The 9,388-nt window shown below is 39.3% G+C and overlaps 1 protein-coding gene across 1 annotated transcript; it reads left to right on the plus strand.

Moving 5' to 3' along the window:
- The first annotated feature begins 279 nt into the window (after nucleotides 1-279).
- LOC104345886 (arg8-vasotocin receptor) lies at nucleotides 280-2,443 on the plus strand. Its single transcript, XM_009950481.2, has 2 exons — nucleotides 280-1,192; nucleotides 2,244-2,443. The coding sequence occupies exons 1-2, from the start codon at nucleotides 280-282 to the stop codon at nucleotides 2,441-2,443; spliced, it is 1,113 nt and encodes a 370-aa protein (XP_009948783.2).
- The last annotated feature ends 6,945 nt before the right edge of the window (nucleotides 2,444-9,388 follow it).

A 9,388-nucleotide genomic window follows, 5' to 3' on the forward strand; every position in this document is an offset into this window, starting at 1 on the left:
AGTCTGCCATTGGCTGCGGTCCCTGCAGCCTACCCGAGGGCTCTGCAGTTACATAAGACTCTGTCTGCTGGGAGCCTATATAAAGCCTTTTTGCACGCCAGCAAGAGACAGAATTTTATCAAGATCCAGGTCCCACTGCTTTAGTTTACACAAGCAGAAGGAGATTTTCTTGAAGATATACTGAAACCTGAACCCAGGCTGGTTTGTTTGCTGCCCAGTACTTCACAGCTGTCAACCTGAGTCGCAAGTGGCAGCTACTGTAAGTAGCTTCTGTGCACTATGAAGAATTTTTCATTTTCTATGCAGGATAAAACACATCAGACTGAGAGTCCTTCTCACAGATTCCTGAGTTTGATAAATCAGTCAGATCCTGTTGGAAGACCAGAAAGAGATGAGCAATTAGCTCATCTAGAGATTGCTGTACTGGGGGTCATATTTCTGACAGCGTCTGTGGGCAATTTAATTCTCATACTGGTGCTGTGGCGAAGAAGAAAGAAGCTGTCTAGGATGTATGTGTTCATGCTTCACCTCAGCATTGCTGATTTAGTGGTAGCCTTCTTTCAAGTGCTGCCTCAACTCATATGGGATATTACAGATGTTTTCATAGGGCCAGATTTCTTGTGCAGAATTATCAAGTATCTACAATTACTGGGCATGTTTGCCTCTACTTATATGATAGTGGTCATGACGGTGGACAGATATCAAGCAGTTTGCTACCCTATGGTCACTTTCCAAAAGAAGAGAGCTCTCTGGAACATCCCCATTTGCACCAGCTGGTCTATATCACTGATTCTTAGCCTACCACAGGTATTTATCTTTTCTAAGGCTGAAATATCTCCAGGTATCTTTGAATGTTGGGGTGAATTTATTCAGCCATGGGGCCCAAGGGCATATGTGACTTGGATTTTTGTAGTTATATTCTTCATTCCCTCAGCCGTCCTTATTACGTGCCAGGTTAAGATTTGCAAAATAATCAAAAGAAACATATATGTGAAAAACCAGAATGAATATGAAGTAACAAATCAGAAGCAAGTCCTGCCATCCCGAGCAAGCAGTGTGAATTGTATTTCAAAGGCTATGATCAAGACTGTAAAAATGACAGTGGTGACAGTTGTTGCGTATGTTCTCTGTTGGTCACCTTTCTTCATTGCACAGCTGTGGTCTGTGTGGTTCCCCAGTGTCATGACCGAAGGTAAGGTACTCTACATCCTCTTTCATAACTTCATAGCAGGCTAGCACATTGCTATATTGCTTTATATTTGCACTTTGCTTTTATACAAAAGATACGTGCGATCATTTGAGTATGTTTAAAAAGAAATTCCTGGTTTGATTATCTACTGTATTTAATTAGGTATACAGAACTTCATGTGTTCTGTGATCAGAACGTCATATAAGTGTGTATTTTGTGTGTGTGTTTTGAGTGATTAATGATTTAAAGATTAATGAACAGAACAGTGAAAAATATCTGTTGCAGAAAGGGTTCAGACTTTTAGAGGTTTTAGATATGATAGCAGCAGTATTTTGGGTTCTTGAGGGGAAAACGAGTAAGTAACTATTCAAAGTAATAAATATTTCTTAGTTACTGGATAGAACACTGATGCTATAAGACATCTGATTTTTTTTTTGAATATTGAAATCATATTGATGAAATCTCTGTAGTATACTATGAAACAATTAAAAGTTGTGAAACAGCTGTTTATAGAGCAAAAAACAAACCTGAGAGATGTATCAAAGAACATCATGCCGTAAACAAGATTAATCTTGTCAAACTTATACTATTGCCTCTTTGTGAAAGGCAGGCTTTATATGAACTTTAATTAAGTTCACCTAATCTAAACTCAAAGATATAAACCAAAGGAAAGAAAAAGATAATAGCTCTGCCTGATGAAAAAAAAAATCCTCTGATCTTTAAGAATTCTCCTGTTAGTGTGAAACTGAGTCTTACTCTACATGCATTTATATCAATATCTGTATTTATCTTTAGCTGTATAGCAGGTTAGTAATTGCTTTTAAATTTGATGCAGCTACATCTATGGAACTATTTAACCCTGAAATGCACACAATGAAATGTGCTTCATACCTTCAACAATTACAAATTGCATTGAATAAATAGCAATTTCCTACTATTGGATTAACTTTATTAGGTGAACATGTACCCTAGAAAGCAGCAGACTGTGAAGATGTTACTTCTTTGTACGAGTTCTTCTTTTACTCTGTTATTCCTTTGAACTATTTCATTCTAGGTTCGGCATTCACCATTATTATGCTGCTTGGCAATTTAAATAGTTGCACCAACCCATGGATTTACATGTATTTTTGTGGCCACATTCCATATTGCTCAAATAAGCAGCTGGAGAACACTTCGGCTCAAGAGGAATCAGTGATCACAGGGAGCATTCATCTCGTAGACAGAGACCCTGAGGAAAACAGTACTTCTGCATAAATGTTGAATGCTTTTTGTCATTTTGTTACATTTGCTGTGTTCACAAGATGTATCGATATTTTACCACCATCCCTTGTTTTGTGGATAAGGAAGCTGGAAAATTATCTTTATTGTATAAATACATTTCTCTGCAGTTCTGTAGCATATACAGGAAGTTTCTGTGTTGTGCAAGTCTGACTCAGTGCTTCCATCACCACTGTGTTATCAGAATGAATTCTTGTGAAGACTGATAAAGATACATAAAAGTATCTCAGACATTTTGTGTCCTAAAGTATATTCTGACATTCTGGATTTCTAAGTAGTAAAATTTTGTAACTAACTGGTCCAACAAATTGAGACATAATTGGAAAGGAATCTGACATAATTAGACTTGAGTATGTTTTCAAATTGAACCATGAATTGTTCATGATTCTGGTGTGATTGGGGACAGATTGGCAAATCTTGAGAAGGCAGCAGGAAGTTAGAAAAATCCTTTGCCAGTTGTTATTAATACCTGTTTTAAATTAACTCCTTATATACATTTATAAAATGCCAAGCAGCTTAATATAATTTTTTAAAAAAAGCATTCAATGTCCTTATGACACTGAACTGACTGAACTGCAGCATAGTAGCAGTCCAGGTTTGTGACTTGACACCATGGGATCTGATCTTCCATGCACTCCCTGATGTGCCAGCAGCTAAGTGAAACCACCCCCACATACAAACGTACATACACACTTTAAATAAAAATGGGTGCTAGGAATGTACACTTTCATTTGGTATTCAGACCTATTTGTTCTGCCATGCAATTTATTGACAGAGTGTGCTCAGAACCCCTTCAGGCTCAAATTCAATTATTTCATCTTCATGGTAAAAATAAATCTGCATATCTTTATCTCATAATGCAATTTGCTTGCTAGTTTGTGGGTGTTTTATGCAGGTAGCTATTGATTCTCCCTTCAGTGTCTGCAATCTAATCAGAGGAGAGTGGAAAAAATACCAGCAAGGCTCTTTCAGGTGAGAATAGAGCTGCATTCATAGAGATTCTTGGCAATACTTGCCTATCATCTGCCTACATTATACTGTTTCATCAGTGCTATTCACATTTCATTTTTATGAGTGCTAGCAATCTCAAATTTCAGTGGAAAAGCTATAATAGTGGTGGTTTTTTAATAATCTTTAAGTTGTACTCAAAGAAATGTTGATTTAAACTAAATACTGATTGGATTGTGAGAAGTTCTGCTGTACAATGAATAGTGACACTTCAGGATAATGGGTGCTGATATGACTGAATATTCCATGATTTCTGTTCCCTGTATAGCTAGACCAGATAGGGGTATGAACCAAATATTGCTGTTCTTTATGATGGGAAAAGCTAGTGTCCCAGTCCTGCTGGCAAGAAGATTAGGTCTCTGGCAAGTAGGAAGAGGGAGGAGGTGGATGAAGATGGTGCCAGAGACAGACAGGAAGGGGAAGAGTCTGTATGAAGTCTCTTTTTATAATTGCAACTGATACTTTTTTCTTGCCGCCCCCCCTTTAGTTAATAGTTGTTAATTCTACACCACAGCATGTTCCCTTTTAGAGCAATTCTGTAACTCAAATGGCAGTATCCTTATCTCAGATATGAACATTCAAGATACGATCCATGCTATTGATAGGATATTTGTTGTATTCAGCTAACTGACTTTCTAAGATTTTCAGTGAAATTAGCTCTCAGTTAGTTTCTCCCTTATGACTTAATCCAGTGGTTAATGGTGGATTTTTTTTTTGTTTTCTGCTTCCTTTGATTGCAGTTACTTACAGAGTAAAATATGCAGTATTGAAAGGAAATAGAAATGCTTGAAGGAATTAAATGACATGCAAATAGTCATCCAGATCCAGAACTGACATAAGTCACAGTACTGCTCAGATACTGCAGTGGAGCTGTGCTATTTTACACCACCTGATCTGGCCTCTGATATTTCAAAAGTATAACTTCTACTACTTACATTTCTTCCCTGCTCATATATTTGTTACTGGCTCTATAAATAATTTGGTAGAGCTTGATTTCTCAAATAACAGTAGCTCAATATTCTATAAAAATCTGAGTGCAATATTAAATGTGCATATTTCAGATATTTTGATCATGTAGTGAATGAAATGCCGGAACTTCTTAAGTTCAATAATGAATGCTCACTGTCTGTAATGTTCAAAACAATGATAATTTCATCTCTCAAGTGCTTTCTTTCTGATTTTTTAAATTTTCTTTCCCCTGAGATCAGTCTGTTAAGAAGAAATATAATGGTTACTGTACCGTGGTGTCATGCTACAGGCTATGGACACTTTTAGTTTCAGTCCGTCAGGAAGTATTTGAACACAGGTATTCCTGCTTTTTTTTTTTTTTCCTAGGAAAGTGAATTGGGATGCATTTTCCAGACGTAAGTCATCCCACATGGCCTGCCCTGCCTGCCCCACGGGCAGCACAGACCCCTGACAAACACACTGAATGGGAGTTTGGTTCTGGTCCACAGTTTTCTGTCAAAACTCATGTTCAGATGATGGAAATTCATTTTGATAACTTTTTTTTTTCTAACTAAGTGTCCTTTACAGGACTTTTCTTATTTCTTAAAGAAAAAGTTATTAATAAATATAATTAAATTTTTCTCTTTGCAAATTTGCCCATCAGTTTTTTTGGGAGTTGTAGTTTGAACATCTCGTGCCCTTGTTTTCCTCTGTATTTTGATTCTTCAGAGTATATCTTTTCCAATTCACTGTTACTTAGATTTACAGCAGGCATTACAGTCTCTCATTAAGAGGGATGGCAGTGAGACATCACTGTAGTCTGGCCAGGGTGTTTAATCCATATGGGAGAATCAGAAACTCGAACGTATGAGTCCCTGGAGGCACTGTGGAAGCATGTGCAAATGAAAAAATCCAATTATCAGATGAAAGCCTTCCTCATCAATGGCCAGATTATGTTTTTCTCACACAAGTAATTTCTGAGCAGAAAAATACATAGCGTACAAGTTCACACTCTTGAAGTGAATGACTGTGTTGTTGATACTGGCACTGCAGTATAGTTTCTGGTTATCTGGGTTTTTGGTTGTTTGATGTTTTGTTTTTTTTTTTAATTTCCAGTGTTTTGTTACCACTTGGGAAAGGCACAGTTCAGTAAAAGGATTAGGTTCTTTAAAATTATTGGTTTATGTTTTGCAGTACAAATAAGAATCAAAGACAATGTAATCTGTCAATTCTGTATAGATTTTTACAGAAAAGAAACCCAACCTAGTAGAATGAAAGGAAAATCCCAACATGTGTTTTGAATTGTTTACAGTATATTCTCATAATTCTGTAATTCTACAGAACTGTTGCTGTATTTTCTTAGCCAGCCCCAGTTCAGGTACTCATAAATGGTGAATACTGAAGCCAGAGGTGTTGAGTCATAATCTCTTTAATCTTTCAGTGAAAAGATGCTGACAAATTTTAAAGACAGTACCAAATTAATGTCCTGACAATTTCACTTTGATCACATAGTTCTGACAATGGTAACTAGTTATTGGGTCAAATAAACTGCTCCTGTGTCTGCGTTGTTGGGGTAAGGCTGGCAGCATGATGTGGAGACCCAAGTTGGAACTGGCAGAGTTTATTATGTGAGGCAGACATGGCATGCAGACATGGCTGTATTGTCTAGTTCCCAAACACATGGCCAGGATAAAAGTATCCTCAAGAGCCTGCGAATGTTAGCTATTCTTGGCTGAAGGGTATCACGAGCAGACAAAGGCAAAGCAAGATGATCCAGCTACTCAATTCTTTCAGTCAACTCCAGTTTGGCTTAAGGAAAACAGTTCAAATGGGAGCAGTATTATTTACAGTAAGGCAGTCAGAAATAATTTATTTAATACTGTATTAGCTGATCAGTATACATTTGAATTGAAAGGAAACCATACTGTTAGAGAATCAGAAATAAAGCCTGATGTAATTTATGCTACCACATCAAAACACCAACTGCCATCCCAAAACCCACCTCTTCAGTAGTATGTGTGCCAACACCAGGCTCCTCTATGCTCTCATGGTCCCAGGTAGAGCCTCATGATCTGCAGTACAGCTCCCAAACTCTACCTGCCCTAACCTCTTGCAGAGGTACCCCAGGTTGTCTTCAATTTACCTGGCTGAAACCAAAGGATAGAAGCTGTGTCTTTTTCTTGGGCTTATGTGATACTCCTGCTATTGCCACTTGGGGAATTTGTGAGGGTCGTCTCATTAAGAAGAGAAATTCTGAGCATCTTTGTAAGACCTCTGCAAAATTTCCATTACTTTGTACTTCACTTTTTCAGGAATAAAAGGAAGAATAGACTTTAAGTGAAACTAAGTAGGCTATACCTAATCCTTCTTGCTCCCTTTTCTTGCCAACACAGCAGACCAAAGCATAAACTTGCCACCAGTACTTCACAGCAAATAATTTAACTAACCCATTCTGTCATCCAGCTCCATAATGAACGTTGGAGGTAACGAAAGTCTAACCAAAGGCTTCTTAGAGTCATAGAATCATTAGGTTGGGAAAAATCTCTAAGATAATCAAGTCTAACCATCCACCCAATACCACCACGCCCACTAAACCATGTCCAGAAGTCCGACATCAACACCTTTTTTTAAACACCTCCAAGGGTAGTGACTCCATCACTTCCCTGGGCAGCCTGTTCCAATGCTTGACCACTCTTTCAGTAAAGAAATCCTAATACCCAATCTAAACCTCACCTGGCACAACTTGAGTCCTATCACTTGATACTTGGGAGAAGAGACCAACACCCACCTCGCTACAATCTCCTTTCAGGTAGTTGTAGAGTGCGATAAGATCTCCCCGAAGCCTCTTCCAGGCTAAACAACCCCAGTTCCCTCAGCTGTTCCTCATCAGATCTGTTCTTCAAACCCTCCACCAGCTCTGTTGCCCTTATCTGGACATGCTCCAGCACCTCAATATCTTTCTTGTAGTGAGGGGCCCAAAACTGAACACAGTATTCGAGGTGCAGCCTCACCAGTGCCGAGTACAGGGGCATGATCACCTCCCTACTCCTGCTGGCCACACTGTTTCTGATACAGGCCATGATGCTGTTGGCCTCCTTGGCCACCTGGGCACACTGCTGGCTCATGTCCAGCCGGCTGTCAGCCAGCAGCCCCACGTTCTTTTCTGCCAGGCAGCTTTCCAGCCACTCATCCCTAAGCCTGTAGCACTGCATGGTGTTGTGTTGTGCAGGACCCGGCACTTGGCCTTGTTAAACCTCATACAATTGACCTTGGCCCATCGATCCAGCCTGTCCAGATCCCTCTGCAGAGCCTTCCTACCCTTGAGCAGATTTAGTGTCATCTGCAAACTCACTGAGGGAGCACTCGATCCCCTCATAAAGATCATTGATAAAGATGTTAAACAGAACTGGCCTCAACACTGAGCCCTGAGGATCACTGCTTGTGACCGGCCACCAGCTGGATTTAACTCCATTCACCACCACTCTCTGTGCTCGGCCATCCAGCCAGTTTTTAACCCAGCTTAGAGTGCACCTGTCTAGGCCATGAGCTGCCAACTTTCTTAGGAGGATGCTGTGGGAGACGCTGTCAAAGGCTTTACTAAACTCCAGGTAGATGACATCCACAGCCTTCTCCTCATCAACTAGGTGGGTCATCTGGTCATAGAAGGAGATCAGTTGGTTAAGCAGGACCTGTCCTTCACGAACCCATGCTGGCTGGGCCTGAGTCCCTGATTGTCCTGTGCATGCCATGTGAGCACACTCAAGATGAACTGCTCTGTAATCTTCCCTGGTACCAAGGTCAGGATGACGGGCCTGTAATTCCCCAGATCCTCCTTCCACCACTTCTTGTAGACGAGCATCACATTGTCAAGCCTCCAGTTGTCTGGGACCTCCCCTGTTAACCAGGACTGCTGATAAATGATGGAGAGTGGCTTGGCCAGCTCCTCCGTCAGCTCCCTCAGTACTCTCGGGTGGATCCTATTCAGCCCCATAGACTTATAAGTGTCCAGGTGGAAAAGCAGATCATTAACTGCTTCCTCCTGGATTATGGGGGGGTTTAGTCTGCTCTCTGCCCCTGTCTTCCAGCTTGGGGGGCTGATTACCTTGAGGATAACTGTCTGGTTCTTGAACTTCCATCCAAATGTTGCCCTAGAGATGCAGTACTATTGTATTCATCATATTCACGTGCTATTCAAGTGCTATTGTATTCATCAAACATTTTTTATGTCATGACTGACACTCTGAAAGATGTTCAGAATTGTTTATTTATGTTTCTTGCACCCATTTCAGTATACTTACTGAATATTGCTGAAATTGTATGTTAGCCAAAATTTAGGAACAAATCTCCTGAATTCTGAGTTAATAACACAGGAATCAATAGGACCTTGATTTGGTATACCCTATACCATCTGGGAAACAAGTTTGAAAAAATGCCAAAAACATTTGACCTTGAAGATCTATGGAAAACATGGCTGGGGAGTTGGATACAACTAGAGACAAACATCGCCTTACATCCCAGTAACCACTTTTCAAGAGAACTGATGCAGTAACAGATATTAAGAAGAGATACAAGAAAGACTTTATATTCTTGTGATCATCATCATCATCATCATTATCATCATCATTATTTAAATGAAATCAGCATATAATCTACGATAAGTTTTAAACCAAAACATAAACCTGGCACAATGTCACATATGTAGACATATGTAGTTAAAATAATAATATAAATAATATAAAAGGCATTATTTCAATCAGAAATGCAACTTTTATCCCTCATGTTGTTATTTTGTTTGTCTAAGAAGATATAGGTATGTTCTTTGGTTCCAGGATTGTTGTTCTATGCATTGAATTCCATTAAGCTACCCAGAGACAAATTTTGCCACAAACCATTAAAAACTTGTTTTGTGTTTATATGTTCAGTCGTATGTATATTAAATGAAAATTGTTGCTTTAAGACGCCGGT

Source organism: Leptosomus discolor, chromosome 1, assembly GCF_034619465.1.
Source record: "Leptosomus discolor isolate bLepDis1 chromosome 1, bLepDis1.hap2, whole genome shotgun sequence".
In the NCBI taxonomy this organism is placed as follows: Eukaryota; Metazoa; Chordata; class Aves; order Leptosomiformes; family Leptosomidae; genus Leptosomus; species Leptosomus discolor.

Bases quoted from the DNA above. Each gene is read 5' to 3' on its own strand.
- LOC104345886 (XM_009950481.2), top strand. From the start codon at position 280: ATGAAGAATTTTTCATTTTCTATGCAGGATAAAACACATCAGACTGAG. The intron at 1,193-2,243 runs GTAAGGTACTCT...ATTTCATTCTAG, and splicing joins CCCCAGTGTCATGACCGAAG to GTTCGGCATTCACCATTATT.